This window comes from Heliangelus exortis, chromosome 3 (genome assembly GCF_036169615.1).
Source record: "Heliangelus exortis chromosome 3, bHelExo1.hap1, whole genome shotgun sequence".
Taxonomy (NCBI): Eukaryota; Metazoa; Chordata; class Aves; order Apodiformes; family Trochilidae; genus Heliangelus; species Heliangelus exortis.
Window position 1 is genome coordinate 91,507 of NC_092424.1, and position 22,986 is coordinate 114,492.

General features: G+C 39.8%; 1 protein-coding gene across 10 annotated transcripts in view; it reads right to left on the reverse strand.

The window, feature by feature from the left end:
* The window catches only part of LOC139793865 (sodium/potassium/calcium exchanger 3-like), a 208,531-nt gene that overhangs the window by 19,752 nt on the left and 165,793 nt on the right, over positions 1-22,986 (reverse strand). For 6 of the 10 annotated variants that reach the window (XM_071738730.1, XM_071738729.1, XM_071738731.1 and 3 more), the window contains 6 exons: positions 18,436-18,528; positions 11,551-11,645; positions 5,423-5,615; positions 4,493-4,604; positions 2,718-2,790; positions 2,087-2,178 (listed from right to left, as the gene is read on the reverse strand). In XM_071738730.1, the coding sequence (XP_071594831.1) occupies positions 2,087-2,178; positions 2,718-2,790; positions 4,493-4,604; positions 5,423-5,615; positions 11,551-11,645; positions 18,436-18,528 (658 nt within the window). Of the gene's footprint in view, positions 1-2,086; positions 2,179-2,717; positions 2,791-4,492; positions 4,605-5,422; positions 5,616-7,286; positions 7,323-7,836; positions 7,960-11,550; positions 11,646-14,994; positions 15,122-18,435; positions 18,529-22,986 lie in introns of those variants that run through there. The other 4 variants (XM_071738735.1, XM_071738737.1, XM_071738738.1 and 1 more) reach the window with 4 other exon arrangements.

Sequence of the window (22,986 nt, forward strand, 5' to 3'; positions counted from 1 at the left end):
CTGAAACAAAGGAAGAATACCAAATTTGCTACAATTTGCTAATCTTGATATGGCCCCTTATGCAGTAGTGTCATGATGCCTCAACTGGGCTCTTGAGCAGAGATATCTGGGCCTCACTGTGTGAATGTCCAGCTCTTCACAACAGGGTCTGTCACAGTCACATCTTGCCCATGGGGCTGGAGGCAGGAAACGGCCCCTGGACAAAACCAGCTGCCAGAGAACATATGTTGGCACCAACATATTTCTCTATGTAGTCATGCAGTACTGCTGAGTTTTTTCCAGCTCTGTGACTCCACTTCCTGCCTGCAGATTCCTCAGCAGACTGGCCAGTGTGCCTGGCATGTGGGCTGCTGAAAACACACATGATCTAAGTGCTGCTGCAGGTAAAACACAAGAGAGACTAAGAGAGAAATCTTACGTTCAGCACAGGAAACCTTACAGGTTGGCAGCAGCCTTGAAACTTTTATCCTCAGCTCTTCCTGATGTGGTTTCCTGGGCTTCACACCGTTGACCTGCCTTGTGCAGTTCTCCCCCTGAGCCTATGGTATACCAGAGCTCTGACGTGAGCTACCAGCCTCTGTGTTCAGATCAGGGTGTTCTGTGACTGTGTGTTGCTTAAGGAAAGCTCACACTTAACAGGAAGGGCTCTCTGGATTTGGTAGGCACTTCTTGAGTCCATGGTGTTGAAGGGGTGACTTCTTGGTGTACTCTTTTGCACCTAAAACTCCATTAAAAACTCAGCTTCCTTGTCTCATTTTTGCTCACAGACACTGTGATTTTAACCTAGTGTATACAAGATAACTTATCCCAAATACACCAACCACACAGTAAGACACTGATCCATCTGTCTCCTCAGCTTTCTCATACGTTAGCTTAAAGAAACAACACACACAACGTAGACAGAGACTGTTCAAGAGCAAGATCAACTCTACAGCAAGCGGGCCGTGGTGCTCTGGGGTACTGAGAACAAGGACAGTGCGGTTAGTCTGAAGAGCTTGCTCAACAAAACCACTCCTGTGGAGAAACTTGCCTAATTTTACTTTAAGGCATCCAGGTGTCATTGGGAGACTGTCTTTACTGCATTGTGTCTCAATCAGACCTTTTTTTTCCCCACTTCCAAACATTCACTTAATCAACAGCTCTGTGTTTGCCTCAATTCACAAGAAAATCCATACTTTTGTCTCCTCTCTAAAAAAAAAAAAAAAAATCCCTTAACTGGTGCAGCAAAACAAAATGCAAAGCAGTGTAATTCTTGCCTCTCTACAGGTTCCACCAAATAGTTCCAGAGAGCCTCATGCTAACATGGAGATTTTTTAACCAAAGATGATTCAAAAATCTGCTGGGACAAAGACTGCTGACAGTCAGCTCTGCCTTCCTGCAAAAGGAAATAAAGCCATTCAGCACTTGGCAGAAGTTGCTCAACAATTCATCTGGGTGAAGGCCATGTTTCAAATCCCACCAGGCTTTGCATCTCCTGCAAGCTCAAGGTACATTTTGCAATGAGCCTGTATTTGGTCAGCAGTAGCATCAAGAGATGCAAGGACATGTCCATGCATTTACTTTTGTTATTTTAAAAATTTCATCAAACCAATGCACATGGATGCATTCTGTAGATGCTATCTTTACCCTTCTCCTTTTATTAATGAGCAACTGCATTGAGCCACTAATCTCAAAAAGTCACCATTCTAAGATTGTATGTCAATCTGAACAGAAGTTTTATTAACACCAAGCCTCAGTTAGTACACTCTCCTGCAACTGCAGCCCATGTCAGCCCTTGGAGGAGAAGTTACCTCAAACATCTGTCTTGGGACTGTAAGGCTCGCTTTGCTCAAGGACTGCTCAGAGAAGGAAGAGAAGGGGAGGAAATGGCACTAACAAAAATATCACAGAAGGAACATGAGGACTAAAGAGCACCATGGTCACTATTTGGTAAGTACAAGGTTTGGCCTTCTCAGTAAGAGAAGCTGCTTTTCTAAATGGTATCTGTATCATCACTGACCAATACGAACTATTTAGTGATACAGACTGTTTATTCAGTCTCACAACAATGCTACAGGAAATGAAATCTATATAGAAAACTACTTACTCAGTCCAAGCTGAGCAATCTCTTCAAGTTTGGCTTCTGTCTTTGCTGCAGCAATAGCATGAGGCAACTTCAGGGTGAATGGAAGCACATCCCTGTTGTAAAACAGAAAAACAGTTATGGTTTTCATAACATCCATGGCTTTACAAGAATTTGTTTTCAACACTGGCAGTGGCTAAGCTCTAATTCTTATTTTCTTCTTGAGCTGTGGCAGGTAGCAGGAGCCTTAAACATACAGCACACAGTGAAAATACAACCAGCCCCAGGGCTCCTTTACATTGAAAAGAGGTGTGAAGTGAAATAGCAGTCAAGTTCCCATGACTCTTTTTAGACTCTTTTCCACCGTCATGCAATATTTTCTCCCATTATAGAAGAAGCTTTTATACCTCCTCTTCTACAAGCCTACCATTGAGATGCAGAAATGCTATCTGCCCTTAACCCTTCAACAAAGCTTCTTATTTTCTGGATACACTGTTGATTGCTCTCAAATCTTAATTACAGTTCTCAGAAGAAAAACTGAAATGGCTACTTGGTAGCTACCTAAAAATTTCCAAGCTAGGATGTTCTGGTGCTGCTCTGTCATAGGCAGAAAACACATTTTGAATGAGTGACTCAGCATATAACACAATCTTACCTGCTAATACAGTAGAAAGCAATGAGCCTGAATAAATCAGCAAAACTTATTCCAGACCCCTCCAGGGAAAAAGCTGTGAAGAAAGTTGCAAGAAGGAAAGAATCACCCACCTATCCACCATTGTTTAGAAAAACTTAATAAAAAACCCCTCAAGATTTTTGCAGTAAGTTTGCAGCATCAAACTAACTACTGTTTGTTTAAGAGGGTGGAGGAGTACGTCTCTGGTAAAGGCGTTTTCAACAATATACAGTATTGCACACATAGTCCTGGTGGCAGGTTTATTTTGCATTCGTAATATTTGGCCTAATTCCTGGGAAACAGATCAAAGTGTGATTAGAATTGTACAGTATTTTGCTACTAGATGATAAATCAATAACTGAGGCTCTGTTTGCCCAGTGTACTAATAAAACTAGTTTTAAATCTCCTATTTTCTCCTTTTGCATTCCATCCCATTTAACTGTCTGCTCCCTAGATGTGTCAGCACGTAAACATTTTTTCATTCACTTTAAAAAAAGCATTTAACCTGAAATCACCTTTAAAAAAATCAGACAGTTCTGCTTTGTGCCATTGCCTTGCACAATGGGGGAGGAAGAGATGAGCAATGCTTTTCATTTTCTTCCTGCTCCATAGCATTATTTCCAATTGATATAAATACTTGTTCACAGTAATAATGACATAGAAGTGATTGCCACCACACATTAGGCTCTCTCTGATTCTGTGAAAACCTCACCTATGAATGCTGAGTAAAATCATCAGTACATACTTCCCCCTGGTGGTCTTTCATGAGCAAAACTTTACAATGTATTACTCTTTTATTTTCTTGATGGGAAAGAGGGAATTCATTAGTACAACAAGCCTACAAACACAGTCTTAGATCACACTTAGATCAACTACCACTGATAGCTTTCTCTTCTCTTTGACATGCCTTATTTGTAACTGGAACCAAAGCCAGACACATAGAATTAACTTTTTGTTAAGGCAGTGAAGGGAGATATAAAAAGGAAAAAAACCCTAAACTAACAGTATCTCAATTTATTAATAAAAATAGAAGTTAACCACAGACCCTCTGCTTCAGGGCAGTTTAAATTAGATAGTTGCTGATTTTCTCCAGTATTCACTTTCTTGTTAAAACAAACCACTTGCAGCTTTGGCATGTTATACACTTATCAACAATAGCTTCCTTTTTTCATTCCTGTATCTCGAGCCTATTTTTCACACCCTCTCTCTTAAGAGAGGAGTGCAGTATCATTTTGAAACTAACCAGAACTCTTAACTTTTGCTTATTTCCATTAGAAATCAGGAAACAAGTATAGCTGGAATTCAAAATGAAAAGTTACTGATCTTGTGTCAGAAATGGTTCTGAATGATGAAAATCCAGCTAGTTATTACATTAAAAAAAAAAAATAAATCTGAAACACCACACCTAAATTTGTAGACAGAGAAAGCTCATGAGAGAATTGCATCCAAAAGCAGTCCCCTGAGTACAAGGAAATCCAACGACAGTCCATTGACAGCAGACAGGATTGCAGAAGAGGGTAATTACCCGTAACCATCAAAGAATCCTGGATTCAGCCAGGTACACAAAAGAAATATTCCAGCTGTGTTCAGCACAGACTTAAGCATTTTTGTATATCTCCTCTTCTCCAGGCTGCCCCCCTTGCAGAGCCTCCGCAGAGAGCACCGGGATGTGCGTGCCTGCAGGTACCACCAGTGCAGGGTGTTCCTGTCTCATACAAGGTAACAAGTAACTGAGTAGTACACAACTCGCAACTTACTGTACGTGCTTTCTTTTATTGCAAATTCTTTCAGGCAGGGCCCACGGTCACCAGGCAGACGCAGAGAGATGACTTTCTTCTGCAGTTGTGCAGATTTTCTAACCAGAAATACCTGTTGTCAAGAGGGCAAAAGGACATAGTTTTAGCTTCCTCACAGATACTTCAGCAGACAGATTATAGACAAAAGGACCTAGAACAACTCGGTCTCTGATCTGTATCAAACATCTCATACTTTTACTCAGTTGCTACGGCAACAGGTTCTACAGCTTGGTGTAGAACGGCAGCAAAACATTTAGAAAAGCTTCTCATACTTGTATGACACAGACACTTGACACCGACTCCACTATGACCTCCTCTGAGCTCTCCAGTTTAACACACAGCACATCCCAAGCCTTGAGTCAAGCTGCAGAGTCTGAAGGAGACTGATGGTGGCGTGCTCCTGCGTCCCACTGGCCCATTCCTGCAATCCCCTGCACCAGAGTTGAGTCAGCCCTAGAAACATTCCATCAGCCTCACCCAACCAGACCAGGCCTGGTTTCCATCACAGCACCTTTGATGCAGGCACCACTGAAGGATAAAATGCTGACGTCTCCCATTTATCTATTGCTTCTCATTGTGGGGGCAAATACAGCTGCTATGTGCAGCCCTGTCTGGCAAGGTCGAGTTTTGGAGCTCTAACTGTAGCAGTCTAGTTCTCAGCCCCAGAGGATGCCAAACTAGTCTCCCAATGTATCAGAGCAGGTAATGGGTCACAGTCCAACTGGTCCAGCTGCCAAGCACTCAGGAAGCTCACTTGGATTATCCAAACCACAGAGAAATGAGGGTGAAATGATGGTCGATTCATTGTTTGAGTTGTTTTTTCTTGTTGTTGGCTTTGGGTTTTGTTTTCTTAAAACTTGCATCAAATAAATTGGGAGTGTAATTTCTTACCCCAGGAGGCTGAGCCTGCAGAATTTCCACAGCTTCAGCATCATTCAGCCCAAGTTGCAGCCACACAGGATGAGTATGGAGAAGCTTGTCCAATATGCTTAGCTTGTTGGATAGGCTGTCATATCCAGAGTCCCGGGGGCAGCTTTTTACATCATTTTTCTCAGGAGAGACATTATCCATGTCCTTTATTAGCCTGGGACAAATTATACAAAAAATAATTTAGACATACTTATCTCCTATTAACAATCACTGAGTTCAGTAAACAGAGTTAATGGCTCTGCTGACACCTTGGACTGGTATTTCTCCTACTGAGATTTTGTATAATTAGTATACAGGAAAAAAATCTCTAATCCGTAAGATTTCTTTCTTTCACTTGTCCTCAATTTAACAGCTAACTTAAGATAAACCTCTGCATTCCTCCATTAGCTAGTTGAAATTCATCAATCCCTTCAAATTCAGGTGTATATGCATATATGATTGATCAAACATTTCACCTCCTTCCTTTGTATCATTCACATTTGAAAAACTTCTATTAAAAGGTACTGATGCAATTCAGATTTTATTCCCAAATAGACTGAAAAAGCTGCAACCCACAGAAATCTTCCTCTGTCCTGCTGGCCAGAAAAATGTTCAATACTCCGATACTGCTGGTGATCAGTGCATCGAACACAAGCACTTTCTGTTTGCTTGCAGGGATTATTTTCACAACAGAAGCCCACAAACTAATCTCACTTCGTTTTATCTCCAGACAACTGTCTCTGCTACACCAGCACTGTCACCTTCACAGCTGCATGTCCATCTTTGTTCCCCTCTGCTAAAGAGCTGCCAGTCTCTCAATAAAGAGAAAAAGGAAGAAAAAAAAAAAAAAGTAGAAAAAAATTGTTAAATCCCCCAAACAACCACCTTTAAGTCACAGCTTCATTAAGAAATCACCCTAAGTGGTGGTAATTTTTTATGGTCCATCCTCTGAATTCTCTAAATATTTACTGTTCTCCCATGAAAGGTCCTAGCCTTACATTTTAGTACTACACTTCCCATGATCAGAAGCATGGAATTGTATATCTATGCACCTGATTCCTTTGGCTCTGGATCAACTCCTATTTGAGGAATAAAGGCTAAGCTAAGTGCGAATGTGGCAAACTAATGTAAGATTAAAATTTTGGGGGGGGACAGGGCAGCTAAAGTTACTGCTGCATTCATTAATGAATGTTCTTGGAAGCTACAGATACTTGTGCATTAGAAATGCAAATAAATTGAACGCTTCAAGAATTTCTCATGTTATGCAAATCTTTGCCATCACTCAGATGATACAGAACACCCAGTACCATTGCATGTGTGTTGCTGGTTCAATTTTTTTTTTTACCTAGAAGTACATGCTGTGATTCTTCCAGAGCTAGAAATCCCTACAGAACGCTCTGTTTCCTGTGTATTTGAGCACAGACAAAACCCAACCTTCAAGCTCAGGATCTGACTCACAAAGATGTTGGGCTCAGAGGCTGCGATCACCCTACAGACCCTTTCTGAAGAGAGAGGAGGCCCTGAGCAACAGAAGGCAACACAGCTTCATTTCCCCAGTGCAAACTCTCACAGAGCTCTTCCAAACTTTGTACTTTACAGGCAGCAGCACAATTAACAGCAATCACCACCCTTATTATGCCACTTACTGTACTTAGGGAAAGTTGTTAACTTCAGAAGCACAGCAGCACTGAACACTTGGAAACAAACAGATAAAAATCCTCTCCTCCAAAAAACCCAACCCCAAAGCAATACTTAGAAGCCAACCAACAAACAACAAAAAAAACCCCAATAACAAAAACAACAAAAAACAAACCAAACAGAACAAACGCAAAATGCAATTTTCTACCTGTGGTCAGCAACTTTGCAGCACCACTGGACAGGGCTAGAGAGGAAAGTAAGTGGGGTAGAGAACTTTCACTGAATTATCAGATAAGAACAGACACAATAATTCAGACTTTTCATTACTTGCATCAGTTATCACTACCAGATTGCCCATGTGCCTCTCCAGTTTTTTGTTCCTTTCTCTGCTTATTTATTACATGATGCCTTTTAGATTTGCAAGTCATCTAACGTGCAGATGACTTTTCCTTCAGTCAAAAGCTGTTAGTGACTGTCAATATGCCTTCTAGGGGCACAAAATACACAGCAACATGTCATGTGCAGAAGGGAAGTATTGCTTATCTCAGTTATGACAGGGCTCTGAAACTGCCACCACAGGAATCCTGGGTTCCCCTTTCTACCACCGTCCCAGCAGAACTTAGTGTTGTAATGTATGAATCTCCACAAAGTCACGAATCACAGAAGTGTTTTCACATGCTGTAGCACCAGTAAGATATTGCTCAGAAACTTCCCACCCACCCTTGGAGCCAGATAGTAACATTTCAAACCAAAGATACCTGTGGCAAAGTGCAAGTTATCCACTGACACTGTGGAGAAGTTATTTCCATTTCTCGGTCAAGAGTTGGAAACTAAACATGTTGCAGAGGAAAACATGGATGAGAAGGAAAACCTTTTTTCCTACAAAAGAAAGTTACATCACATGCAAAGGAAAGTGTGCGACTGGTATCAGCTATAAGGACTGGCACTGTATGCTACTGGGAAACAATCAAAGTGTGGGAGAGTTTGCACGTGTACAGGGTCACCGTGCTCCTCTTTGGTATGGTCAGATTGATGTTATCAAACATTTTGAATGGGAAGATTGATTTTAATAGGGAGCTGATGGGTTTCTGGAATAGCCAGATATTGATATGTACAATCCCTCCTACATGCTGAGATCTGAGGAGGAATGCAGCCTGTGAGCCCACATCTTACTGACCTGGACACCCATGCAACTCTTTGTTGCAGCTTCTTCAGCTCCCTTAAGAAATAAGTCAAAGATTATGAGTATCTGATCATGATGAGACTTTGACACTCCTAAACACTATCAGTTCAAATGACCCTGATGTACTTCAGCTGGATCAGTATGTTACTGCAATCTGCGGGAAGGTAAACTAGTACTGAGAAACACCTAAAAAAAATTACTTCCCACCCAACTAATAAAGAAAGAGGCAAAGAGAAAAAACAGACCTGAACTCTGGCAAAAGCATAGCTTGGAAAAAAACACTTAGCAAGCCACATAAAGCCGATGAGAAGCCACTTCCCAAGGTCCTGGAGGTCAATGCAGTCAAAGGTCCATCAGTCTGTTTTGCAGTGGCCTGGCACTGCTGAGCATCATAGTCTGAATTTGGTTTTTATTCTTGAAATTATTTAATTAATGATCCAGGCACTACACCTGCAGTCAAACCTTGACACATAGGAGTTCTTGAAATTTGTTGATGACTGTAGAATTATTTGGGACTGGGACATATGTAACTTCTTTAGAAACAACAGCATGGAAAGAAGAACCATTTGTATTTCTCACAGTCATCTGACAAATTCAAGCATACAGGTAAGAAGTTGCTGTAACCTAAATGCTAGAAAAACATGTTGCATATTATGCAACAATTACTCCTGGTTTTATTTTGGGGATTGGGCTTTTTGGTTTATTGTTTTTTTTACAGTGACTCACAATAAAAGACAATCTGACTAGGTCACATGAAACTCAAAACCAAAACAAAGCAGCTTCCACGGATTGAGAACTTCAGTGCAGGGATACCACACTGGCTCCTCTCCAGTGGGAGAAGAATTTCAACACAACTCACAGTGAATTAAAGAAAATACACAATTCATGCAAGTTTCCTTAGATTTGGAGAAATCCATAAGCATGTGGGACAGTAAACAGAGGTAACTCCCAAGATAAGCCATGCTGTGGTGTATCTCAATGAGACTCAGCTCAGAGCAAAAAGAACAAGGTACAGGTTGATGCCTGTAACCAGGATGATACTCTTGCATACCCACAGGGCTGTAACACCCACCTCAGTCATGGATCTGTGAAGCAAATGCTCCTGCCCTCCTGCTCATCGCAGCAATTTTTTTTTTGGTCTCTCAAATCCTATCCACACCTCCTGCTCTAACTTCGTAAAAGCTAAACTGTGGAAACTAAACTCCACTTCTCAATAGCTGGACTATCACCTTCTTACCCATCCCATTACAGCTGAAGGGAAAAGCTGCTGAGGAAAAGATTCTTAGATACCTGCCAACAATAACAGAAGCAATTCACCATGCAAGACACAGAAGACAACTAGTGAAGTTAATAACTTATGGAGAAACAAGGAAAACACAAGCAGGGGGGCTGTTCAGTGCACAATACAAGGTAGGAGCAAAGTTCTGCCCTTGATTCTGTCACGGTAACAAGAGCAGGAAGGGAATAAGCTGCAGGAGGAATCTTGGGAATCTTGCTCTCTAGTTCTACAGAAACAAAAGAAATCAGTGCACAACTGATATAAATATCATTTATACCAACTTTGGTAACACTTTTTCCTTACACAGAAACACACAATTCAGATTTCTGTAGTCATATAAAAAAACAACCCTGCTTCATTTATTCAGATTTCATATTTTACATTTATGATCTTAAAAGTGACAGAAAATACTTATTTTTTTAATTGGATAGCTATTACTTCAATATGAAATCAAATTCAGTTAAGTTGTTATGGAAATTGCATCCTTTGCTTTTTTATGATAGTTTTAATTAAACTTGTTAATAAAAAATTATTTTGCACTCAAAATTAACAAATCCAATTTTTAAAAAAATCCATTAAAAAAAATACATGAAAAAAAATTCCCGAATCTGTAAAACGGGGAGATTTACTTGACTTCTGTTTCCACCAAGATTTTAGAACTAGCAGAACTTAGTCTTTCATGCATATGGCATATTCAAAGATACAAGAAGCCTTTTCGTAACAGCAAATTAGCTAATGATCATTGAAATTAATCAGCTGAATCCACTGAAATGCAGGAAGTATCCTTTCTGTCCCTGTAAAAGAACAGTGCTTTCAAAACCTTTTAAACTTGAATAATGTGCAAGCAGAGGCATAGCCAAGGACTTTATTAGTTCAGCTGCCTTATGTTCTTTACAACTTGGGCGTAAAAGGTGCTGCTCAATGTTTTATTTACATAACGTAAATAGGTAGTAAGTTTTAGCACATTTTGAAAGTATTTCTAGACAGGAGGAAAAAAAAGCTACAAAATATGGATGTGATTCTAAATAACAAACTATTATTCATTTCATTAATTCACTGCCTTAAAGAACAAAATGCACCAGCTGCAGAGCTGACCCAGACTGTTCAGTCAGATAATAAAATGATTGCACTAGTTGCTTTCCTCTTGAAACAAATATTTCAACAATAAGTACAAAAATGTCTTTGCTTGTTAACACGATTAAAATATCAAATAGCCTCCAGATGTCAATTTATTGGACATTACCAATCAAGCACAACAGCTGTAGCAAAGCCAAAATGCTGGGGTTCCACTGTGCCCACTTAAACTTTTAAGTTTAACATTACAAGTGTCCACAGTCCATATCTACATTGCATGATCTATTCTAAAAAGCCAGAACTTCTATCTGCACTGTAATATGCATCTCAAATAATTTTAAGGATATGGAAATTGCTCCATATAGTTAATTTTTTTAAATGTGCAATATACTCATATATAAGTGAATTTAAACACATAAACCCACAAAAACATCAGCTCATAACAGCCACTATTTTACATCCCAATCTAAGAGCAAAAATGAATCAGGTTATTGCATGCTAAATCTTCACACAGCCACACGAAGCAATGGACATTTTCAGTCTTTACAGTGTGAACGCAAAGCTCATTGCTAAAGACAATGACAATAACAATAACAGTAGTAGTTTGTTTCCTGTTTTATAGACATGCATTGGTATCTAAGGTTTGTAACGAGGAAGTAGAAGCCCAGTTCAGTTGCCTTTAGAAGATTCTAGGGCAAATACACAGAACAACTGTGGCACTCCTCTGGGCACTCCTCCCACACAAATGAGAATTCCTTGAATTGAGAGCAAGATTATTTACACCCGCTAAGTTGTTAGCATAGAAGTGTTAGGATATAAGCAAGAGAAGAGAGCAATATGAAATATTGCTTGGATATATGCCAAGAAAAGAGCATAATGAAAATATTCCTGTCATGGTACACTTCCAGGAACTATGAAAATAAGCATTTTAATCACCTTCGCAAATCAGCAGATTCATCTTCCACTGTGAGATCTGTCTGTACCATCTCCTGTTTCAGTTCTCCGATTTCTGAGGCAATGGTGTCAATGAGCTAGAGAGGGACAAAAACAGTATGACATCAAGCGAGTGGAAGGGGTGTGGAAAACAAGCCTGAGCACACTTAGTCACCAGAGATCACTAACTCTGCTGGTTTTTTTTTCCAAATTGCATTCTATTTGTACTTCCCATTGCAAAGGAAAAAGTAAGGGTTAGGGCCACTTATCATCATTTTCAGAGGAAGAACGATTCCTGTTTGGTTAGCTTTTTTATTTAAATATATTAAACCTTCAGCTTCAACATATTATACAACAGCTTAAAATAACTAAATGGCTTGATTGTAGCATTTACTTTCCCAAATAAAAAGAAAATACATAATTAGAAGAGCTTCATCTGCAAGAGTTATTTCAGACAGGACACTAAATCAGCATTACAATCTCATGGTGGATGAGAAGTAACAAAGCAATGAAGAAATGGGCAGCTGCTTTTCACATTGGTTTTTGGTCTGCACTTGAACAGAACTCAAAAGAGAACTATCTTGTAACACTTCAACTCAGGTTGAATACAATTCTAATACTGGACATGAGGGCAAGAACTCATCTTAGAGCAGGTGAAATCAGCACTAGGGCTGTATCCCAAGAAACACAGCATTTGCTAGCCAGATGTCTGAGAAGCGTTTTGTAGAGCAGAAAACAACTATCAAGTTTGCAAGGTACACTGTCCTGGACATTGTTATCAGCAGCTGCATTAAGTTTGCCCGACAGGCCCCACCATGACAGTGTAGAAACCCTGGCAGGGATGTCCCTCTCCTGTCTGTAGTGAAACTCAATGAAAGCTTTTGAAGTGATGTCATCCCCTCCACTCCACCCCTGCACCTGAGAGCAAACAAACAAAAACCCTGGCAGACAAAGAACACCTTTCCTGTCCCCGCTAGAAGTCTTCAGAATCACCACAGGACATGACTCTGAGTCCCACCAGTGTCAGGTAGCTCACTACGGCAGCCTACTCAAAGAATTGCAGCTAACATTTTCCTGTCCTGTTCTACTGAACATTTTCCGCTACCTCAGAAATCCCCACCCTCCTTTGCTGTACAGTGTTATTCTGAGCAATTAAAAAAAATATTTGAGTCTCAGCTTACAATAGGCCTTATTAAACGCTCTTCTAAATAGCTAACTGCATTCTAAAATACCGAGACAACAGATTTCTTCCTGTTACTTGTATCAAGATATACAAAATGCAAGTCAAAAACCCTAATAAATATATGCTCAGAAAGTAACACAGTTCAGAAAGAAATATGCAATTTGCCATTTTTAAATAAAAGTGTGGCAAGTCTATGGAAAAAAAAGAGCACAGCTTTGTTGAACAAATTCCATTCCAGGTTTAATTACAGCCTATCAATTACTTACATTAGGATTTCCTCTTCCTGGTATTTATCTTTGGAAGTTATTTTTATTTATTTTTGTATGCCTGCCGTGTTCAGCCTCTTTAATACTCTGTTTGGGAAAAGTACTTGCCTATATAAGATTAAAGTTCTTGAAAACAAGTATTTTAAACCAGGTTTTAACTTAGAAATGCTTTAAATCAGAAAAGCATAAGGTGAGCACTGCAGAACAGTTTTATCTTGAAGACACTGTAATCCTAACACTTTAATTTGTATGTCTTTTCTGTGTTACATGACTCTCGTTTTTCTTTTTCTGAAGAGAAATAAAATGGTATGCTTCAAGTAGTCTTATGCTGACATTCTCTGGCCAGATTTTTTGGGTATCCTACATAATCTCCATGACAAAAGGTAGTCTTCCTTTAGCCTACCTGAAATGTCAGTGCATCCTGGACAAAGAAACCAAGTCAAGTGCTGAGCATCAAACCTGAACCCGACCTACAGAGTCCCCCAGAACAGGACCTACTCCTCAATCAACTTGTGACTCACCAGCTACCTGCAGGTATTGCACCTGAGCTAAAACATTTAGCTTGAGGAATAAAAACCTTATTTTCTAAAATAAACTCCCAGTATTTTCTGCAAATGGAAACTTATTTTTCTTAAATTATTTTTTCCATGAAAAAAAAAAGTTACTTGTCTCTTGATTAAAAAAAAAAACCAAACAAACAACTCTTTCAGATTTGCATCCTTTGGGTATTCCTGCAGTTACCTGACACACACTGTTACAACAGCAGCTGACAAATTATTTTACATAAAATAACAAAGTGTACTCATGATTTTATGACAATTTCTGAAGTATTTAGGACCAATGAAACTTCTGGTCATTATAAAGTGTACGTGATACTTGCATGATTGGCATTGTAACAAGATGAGCTGTTAATAATACGTTTCTACAGAATGCAGGAAGAATCCTGGGTGTGTAATATTGTCAGATCCAGCCCTGAGAAAACAAGCAGGAGCAGAAGGCTGCCTTCTTCTTAGCAGAAGACTCACAATACCTGAAATTCTTCAGTCAGATTTCTCCATTTGCAAAAAGTTATTGCTATTTTTCCTGAAAATAATGGGAAAGCTCACCCATTGGTTTCAACAGACTTGAAATCAAGGCCATAAGAATCAGTTTCAAAACAACAGAATTGGATGTATATATTTTCAGGGGCTCATCTTTGTGTAAAACATACATGAGCCCCAAGACTTTCTGAAGAAGAGATTTACATGACACAAAATTTATTCAAAAGTTTGACATCTCAGATAATGGATTAATTAAAAGTAAAAAACCCCACCAAAATTAAAAGACCTTATATAACACAATAACTAACCATTTTTGTGTCTGATGTTCTTTAGAGTTTCATTCTGATAAAGCACTGTTCTGTAAATTAAAAAGAAGTTACAACCACTGTAAACTGAAATATGAATTATTGACTCATATGACTCAGACAGCATGAACTCACATAGCATCCCAGTACACTAATCTCTAACCCAACCTATCCTAGACATTGGATTGCCACAAATGATCATGTACTGTGTTTACATTCCTGAAGTCCATGAACAAAATAATGAAATGCAAAATCTGAAGCCACAGATTTCCTTTTATAACTATCACTCAGTGCTTATTGTCAACAACTAATCTTCATTCAACAAGTCTGATCTCAGCTTTTGGAAGCTGCCAAGTGTGACTGTTATTCCTACATACAGACCACAAGCATACCCCCTCATCACTCTGCCACCAGAGCACATATATTCAGTTTTTATGTTTTACATCTTCCAGGACATCATCTAAGCAGCAAGAATCAGAGAAAGTGTGTTCACACAAAGCAACACACTCCCAAGGAACTACAGTCACCTCTCTAAAGCTGCTCTGTCTACAAATGCATCACTGCCATGCACTGGGGAAAGCACATGCCCAAGACCAGACACAAACTGGTGCCTCTCTCAGAAGCCCAGCACAGCTATCGGTCTCCTTACTCACTCAACTCAGTGTCTCCCAGAACCAAGAGGAAGACAGGTGGCTTTGATGAGATGTCTGTTTCAGGATATTTTTAGAAAAAATAATTCATCACTGCACGACAACTGAATTCCTGGTTTTGGTGGTTTGTTTTGGTTTTGGGTTGGTTTTTTGTTTTGTTTTGTTGGTTTGTTTGGTTTGCTTTGCTGAAATATAAATAAGCTTGTACAGAGAATTAACAAAACCAGCATCTGTCTGAGAGCATATTGAAAATGTCTGCCAAGGTGACTGCTGAATGTTTCCAAGCCCTGGGATTTACAACAGCTAAAGAGGAAATGGTAGTAATCTGGCAAGGGAACAAGGGCTGAAGACAGCAAGGATCAGTATCAGACTGGACAAATGATCAGCACTTCACTAGCCTCCCTCCCTTCCTGGCAGCATCTCATTTTTCATACTTTCTGGAGACCTGCATCCCTCTTGGCATCACACCTTTTCCTTCCTGCTTTGATAAGCAGAGCGTAGCAACCCTCATAGAGCACTCTGTGTGATGAGCTGGCAAAGAGCCAGAGATGCACCAAACTGGGAAAGCTATTTCTAGACTTGGCCAAATGTCTGAACACAATGAAGTATTTTATATGTGGCAGCAATCTGTCTGTTTTGCAGAGTGAGCTACCAATTCCCAAGACCACTAAAATTATTCAGTGTCTTATTCACCAGTAAGCAACAAAGTTTTACCTGATGTTTGATTTTGGGATAGAAAAGCTTTTATGGTGTAAAACCTCTGATGCCAGTTCAATAAAGGTAGGAACATTCTGGTGTGGCAAATGGTTCAGTAAAAAGGATGTTTCTCAGAGACATATATTCAGTTACTTGCTTTTCCACAGACTCCCTCTGTGACTACTGGCAAGCTATTCCAGCCCTGCATTATCCAAACCTAACTTCACCTTTGCTTCATTTTTACTACTTACTGGTTCTGAGCCTTCACTAATTGCAAGGTATAGACTCCAGAGAATTCAGCCTATAAAACTACAAACTTTTGCTTTTTGTAAAATGAGGACAGTACTGCTTTCCTGACGTACTCACAGTCAAAAGAAGAACCTGAGAAAACAAAGACAAGGTCGGAAGCTACAGCGATGGGAACTATACAAGAATCAGAAAGAAAAGTTGGAATTTCCCACCGGTATTTGTCGATGAATTTTCTTGTAAATGTTGCCAAGAATGGTAAGATCCTCTTCATGAGCACTTAAGCGCCCTGAGAAACTGCGTGCCAGCACGCCAAACGTTTCTTGGACAACTATAGAGTAACAAGCATAACATGAAAACCATGTGCAGAAGTACACTGCACAGTCTGCACTTCTGGGAGAGCATTCTGAAGCATGGGTAAAAGGCTACATCTTAATTACTAGGTCTCCTAAACACCAACAGAAAAGGCAAATTAAAATAACACAAAAATCTGATGTGCCCACCCATCGAGCTGCAACAAATGTGACTGTTGTCATGATTTTACAAACATGTGGGAGGGAAAGAAAGGAAAGGTAATTTCACTGGACACAGAATTGCACACACATACAGACACAGTGTACACTACACACAGGCTGGGTACACCAACTGCCAGCAGTTTCCAGTTAGATGCTTGAGGTTTAGAGCGGTACAGATTCCCAGAGGTGCTGAGAGGTAAGCTTTGAGGCGTCTTTTATTCCCACTATTCTTGAGGGCATTCTCCTGTATTTAGGAAAATTTAGTATGACCTTAGTTTCTTAATTGTCAGTGCTTCTTATGGCCTTAACAATCCAGTGTCTTGTTGCTGCTCAGGTATTTCCGAATCATTTTGAGAACTACAATCCTGACATCATGAGCAGGGGGTGCACAAAACAGCTATTCCAGCATCTATTTTCCACACAAGAAGATTCCATAGGACTGCAGAAAATTACACGGGTACATGCTGACAGTCCCTGACATCATGATTCCCTCAGTTCATGCATAAGTGACAACCTAGAAATATTCCTTTATAGCACAAGAGTTTCTTACTATGATTTAAAAACATGACCATTCTCCCTATATGGCGGTTGATGTTTGTGCATATGAGATGTAACAAAAGTTCATTGCAAAACTGAGAAGTGATTCCTGTCCCCAGAAGACCCTGTTTACCGCAGACCACAGGAAGCTCTGGATCACCCAAAGAGGAAGGAGAGCTGTCACTGCAGTGATGATCATCTGCTGCTTAGGGATCTGCCTGGTAGGATGGCTTTAAGATAAAGAAAACATGCAACACTTGAACCAAACCCTTCTGTGTGTACATGCAACAGGACTGTGAAGCTGCTGAAGATGACAGCTCTCTGAAGCCTCTCCACTGCATGAAGTCGCTCTGTTATCTAAAAACACATGTTCCCACACTCCCCTAGAAAACATTTAGCTCACTGCAGCCCCCAAAGCCTTCTACATAATCCCTCAGAGCCTTAACCATCCTCACACGGAACAGGATGCAGGCAGTCAACCTGGTCTCAAGGTTCCATCTCCCAGTTGTAATCCAGTTAGAGGGGCAAAACTCGGAGGGACACACCCACGGAAAAATGCATTTCTAAAGAGTTTCAGGGAGTATTTGATGATGCTTCAACTGAGGGCTCTACCTCACTGCAGCTCTGAGCACCACCTCAAGTCCAGAGAGGCCTCTACCCATGCCACTTCCCAGGTGTCACCCAGGGCATACGGGGGTAAGTCAGAGGGGCTCTCACTCAGCATTTCTCACTGGAATATGCTATTAGGAGTGCTGTAAGCACCACAACAGCTCAGAACAGCCCCCAGAATACAGAAATACAAAATGGAACTGTTTCTGTTTTCTCTCTATAGGCATGTCCCTGACAGAAAAGAACAACTAGCTCTCAGTGCCTGTATCATCAGGAAGCTGGGCTGAATGTTTCAAAGTATTTCAAAAATACTTAAAAAAATACTTAAAAAAATAAAAAAAAAAAAAATCAAATCACCAAACAAAACCCACAACCAAAGCAAAACCACCAAAACACCAAAAGGACTGAAATATACATTAAGAATACAAATACAGTATTTTTGTGAGGGTTCAGATTACACACAACCAATAAGCCAATTTTTATTGAAGTATACAAGGGAATTAAACCATTTTCAATCCAATAAGGGAAATCATAAGGCCCTAGTGCAACTTTAAACCTCACAATCCAGTTTATGAAAACTAATGATTTTATGAACAATAAAGTCTAGGTACTCTGCATTAGCAGCAAAGAAATCCGCAATTTTTACATCAGATATTCTGTTCAGCATACAGGAAAACAACATACTTATTAAATAAATGGACAGTAATCTAACCATGAAAACTACCTTTAAAAAGAGAAGTTCAGTGAAGTGCTTCCCATTCTACAGAAAATGCTTTCTGCATATCACACTCATTTCAAATAAAACCATGTGTTTTATGTTCTGTATAAATATCTCACTTACCTTAAAGAAACTTCCTCTCTTGTCCAGACAACGGGCTTTCATTGTCAAAGACGACATCTTCCCCGGGAAGACTCTACTGTATGCCTTGAACTCCTAAAAGCAGAAACATTTTGTCAATGGTTAGTTCAGTCTGTAGGAAATTCCTTTCTAAGCCACAAAAACAGTCATGACAAACCTCCTGCCAAAGCCCTTTCCGCCAACAACAGGGTGCCATTTATTCCCTACCAGAATCCTTGCGTATCCCTTTAGTCTATTATTTTTCCATAAAATACTTCAAAAAGACAATAATACTCGGAGTTCCATGTTTCTCCCTTCTCTTCACAGCTGATCTGAGTAGATTTTAATGTGCTAATTAAAAGAGAATGCTAAAGCATAATGATTGCTTTGTTTGCTTGACCTCCATGTGAAGTACAAAGAAAACATTATGTTTAGACTAATCACTAAGAACTGCTCTCAACTACTACAGTATTAATGGGGCTAATCAGGAGGGGGCAAACAATTAAAAATCATCCACAAGGGAGAAAACACATTATCATGAATGCAGAAAAACACAAAACAAAACAACAAAAACCCAACATAAAAAATAGGAAAACAAATAAACAAACCATAAACACCCCCCAAAAAATCCTGCTTAAAGTTCCTGAAATAAAATTAGGTATTCTGAGAAACTAAAGATGCAGTTAGGAAGAAGCTGCATTTTCCACCATCAGGTAATCTGAATGTGTACTTTAATAAATATACAATGCACAAGTAGAACGTGCATATAACAAGAAACATCACAGGGGTGATCTCTGGCTGATCAGTAGAGTTTGTATCAAGTCACAGCCAGTTCACACCAGTAATTTGTGAACAAACTCCTGAACTAAACAGAAGCCAAGCTGCATGCCTAAGAAGTTCTTCTAGGATTTTTATTATTTATTTATTTATTCATACATACAATTCTTTATAATTACAATTAAGTATGTCAACTCTTCTCTTTGCTCACACGTATATGGTTATGTTGGAAGTTTCAGCTACCTGAACAGCAGATATTGCAGGTACAAGACATTCTGGACTAAGATAGAACTTCTGATTTTAGGCAAGCATAATTTGAAATGAAGGGGTGAAAACCAACCTTAGTGGCATGGCTGCAGATGGAGCCTGAGCAAATCAAAGCAGCTGGGAGAGAGAAAATTGAAAGTTAAAAAAAAAAAAAAAAATAGACCCATACAGACCTGGCCCCACAACAAGGGCAAACAGGACCAAAGAGGAAGGAGGAGATCAAAAGTAAAAAGGGTTAAATGAAAAGCCCTGGCAAGCACAAGTACCGGAAAAGGGTGAGAAGTGGAAGCAGGAGAAAAGAGACATTTTCTCTTGGTTTTAACACGTAGCAGGAATTTTTAAATTGTTCACTCTCTTTCCAGAGGTCATACCACAAGAGCACTAGAAAGGTTACATTTTTCCACTTAGATTCTGGTTAAAAAGCAGCCATGCTGGGAAGCTCGGGAACCAGTCTGTTTTCCAGACAGTGTCTACAGACTTTAAACGTTGAAAGAGAAAAAAAAAATATTGCTGAACTCTACATTCTTGTGAAACCCAAACACTAGAGGATGACCAAGGGAAGACAAAGAACAGTGCTGAGGGTAAAAAATTATTAAAAAAAAAATAAAATCAAACTTTCTTTGTAAATCAGCATATATTCTAAAGCACTGGGAACCTGTTGCTTTGCTTAGAGTCTGTCTAATTTGACTTCACCAATCCTGTAAGAGTCTGAAGTCTAGTGAGGTGGGGGGTTTGCAGGTGCTATTACATCTGCTGAGCTCTGTTGTCCTCCATTGCCACATGCCCAAGGGTACAAAACAAATGTTCAGTTCTAGGGAACATCAAACATTCTAGAGACTCTTGTTAGTTGATATTGGCTATTCTAAACAATCTTAAGGTTTTCATATAACAAGAGCTATTTAATTATAAAATAATTTTTTTTGTTTCAATCAGGTGGAGGAAGACAGCAAAGTGTCTTCTCCTGCACCCACTGTAGACACAGTTTCTCTTTTCTCTCTGTTTTCTCTCTGTTTTAATGACCAAGGCAAAGAGCACAGACAGATTTACTCAGACATTGCCTGGGGGACTGCTCAGGAACCCGTCCAAAGATGTCATCAAGCTGAATGAGCACTTTATAATTCACATGACCATTTGTGAAGGAGCATGTGCTCCTCTGTGCTGAAGCAGTCAGAGCTTCACCTGATGGGCACTGCACAGCTCCCAGCTCTCTGAGGCAGCAGCAGGTGCCTGAGCCCCATGGCAGCTGGGATGTCCCTCCAGCAGCATCAGGTCTCCTGCATGCAGCCTTCCTACAGCTCCGTAAACCCAGGACAAAGCTTGAGTGTGTCAACGACAGGAGAGGGTAGGGTAAAGAAAGATCTGTACACTTGTCATGTTTCTCTGAAATGCAATGAAACTCCATGGATGCTGACACCCACACAAGTTGTGAGTTTCAAAAAATCCTTTCACTGTTTCTTCTCCTCCTGGTTTTCCTTTACATGGAAATGCCAGAGCACCATTCGAGTGCCTGGATGTAACTGAGACCTCTGACTTGTCAAAATAGCTCCTGTTTTCCTCACTCTCCTGCAACCTTATTTGGTGTTTTAACACGTTTTTACACTTAACCGTAGTAGTGTTGATTACTGCCTTCTTCCTGCACTTCTCAGGATTCTTCCCTTTAATCCTCTCATTCCAATTTTGCTTTTACAAGGCAAACGAACCCATTTTCTTTAGTTAAAAGTCCTAGCAAAGATGAGATGGTCCATATTCCTCTCCTGAACTGGAAAACAAAGGCCACAGCAATCTGGGGAACTTAAAAGTCCTTGCCCACAATCCTTTTTACCACACCTTTGCTATGCTTCCTAAGGAAGCAAGGCTATACAACTGTTCCCAACTATGATTTGTGGTCTCTCAGCCAACCTAACAAGATCTGACTGAAGAAGAAACTATCTATGTGCAAGTGCTGAGAAAAGAAGAGAGGGAGGAGACTCAATTAATGCCAGCACAGAAGGAAGGAGGTATCTGCAGCATTCCTTGGGCTGGCTGACCAGCAGAATTAGCAGAACACTATACATATATATATATAAAGCCTATATATATATTTTAAACCTAAATTATTCCACTGAAGGAACTGGCTGTCTTCTTTCATTCTCAATCTGTAAAGGCCATGGAGACACTCACAGGAACTACTTTAGGCAAACAAAAAAGGGTTTTACTGTTCTGCAGCCCAGGAAGAACAGGAGAAAATCAGTCCAGCCCTTAAGTATACACTGACATAGGTTAGCTGATGTCAGAAGACTAACGAACACTGGCTGAGAGCTGACACTGTAGTCTTTAGGCCATCCCACTTCACCAGTAGTGGGGTGCAGAGGGAGAGCTCAACTATAGTCCCTACATATCATAACATATACATAACATATCCATGGGAGCTAGAAATACATGGGAGCTAGATAGAGCCTATTATCTATGTACCTGAAAACCTATGGTGAATTACCATAATCCGACAATCAAATTAGAATATCAATTTATAAATATACAGTATTAGAAAAACATAAACCATTCAACTCAGTGAACTCGTTTTCTGGTTTATCCACCCAGAAACAGGAAGGATAAATACATTTTACATCTTTTAAAAATGTGAAAAAAATTAATTCCAAAATGCAAACTTACGCTTGAGAATATGCTAAAAGATACACACAGAACTTTGGATTTTCAGCATGTAAGCATCCTCATGCACTTCCTTTTCCTGTTCTCCTAGCACATTTGCACTACTCCATGTAATGCAGGTTGAGTTCATCTCTAACCTACAAAGCTCTGTTTTGTCTCGTTACTCCGACCTTATCAGATTCTTGGCAAAATTAAACTTCTCCTTTTGAAAGTATTTCCTCTGAGAAGTTAACTGAAAGCCTACTTCCAGTGCTTCATAGATCCAACGGAGCACAGTATCACTTTGAAAATCTATCAAATAAGAGCCTCAGTCTGAAAACTACCATTGGTGCCAGGATTTGGCAGACCACTCAACTCAAACGTTGCATTGTGTTAGCACAGCTGTATCCACAAGCAAAAAGTGAGGGGATTATGCAAAACGGATTCTAACTTCCATCATTCTTCTGGAGGCAGAAAGGGTTTATGGTTTTGTTTTATTTTTTCCAAATAATGCAAGAACATGTCACTTGTATAAAACAAATAATGAATACAGCAAAAAAGACAAGTCATTCCTTAGACTCTGTCATAGTTCTGTATTTTGTAATTTTAATTAAAACAGTACAGAAAGCTTGGAAAAAACAAACATTCTCTAAGCACCCCCCTTTTCTTCAAGTGCCCTTTTTTACTTTTATCTCTGCTACCTGAACATAGTGAGTTTGTGCGAGCTACTCTCCTGAAGAAAGCCTGGTTGCCATCAGTATGCTGTCAGTGAGCAACAGTATTTCTGCCCATAATGAACTTCTTAAAAAAAAAAAAAATCTCACAAAGATAGACACACACTGCACACATGGGCAGAAGGGCTATGAATGACTGCTTGCAATCCTC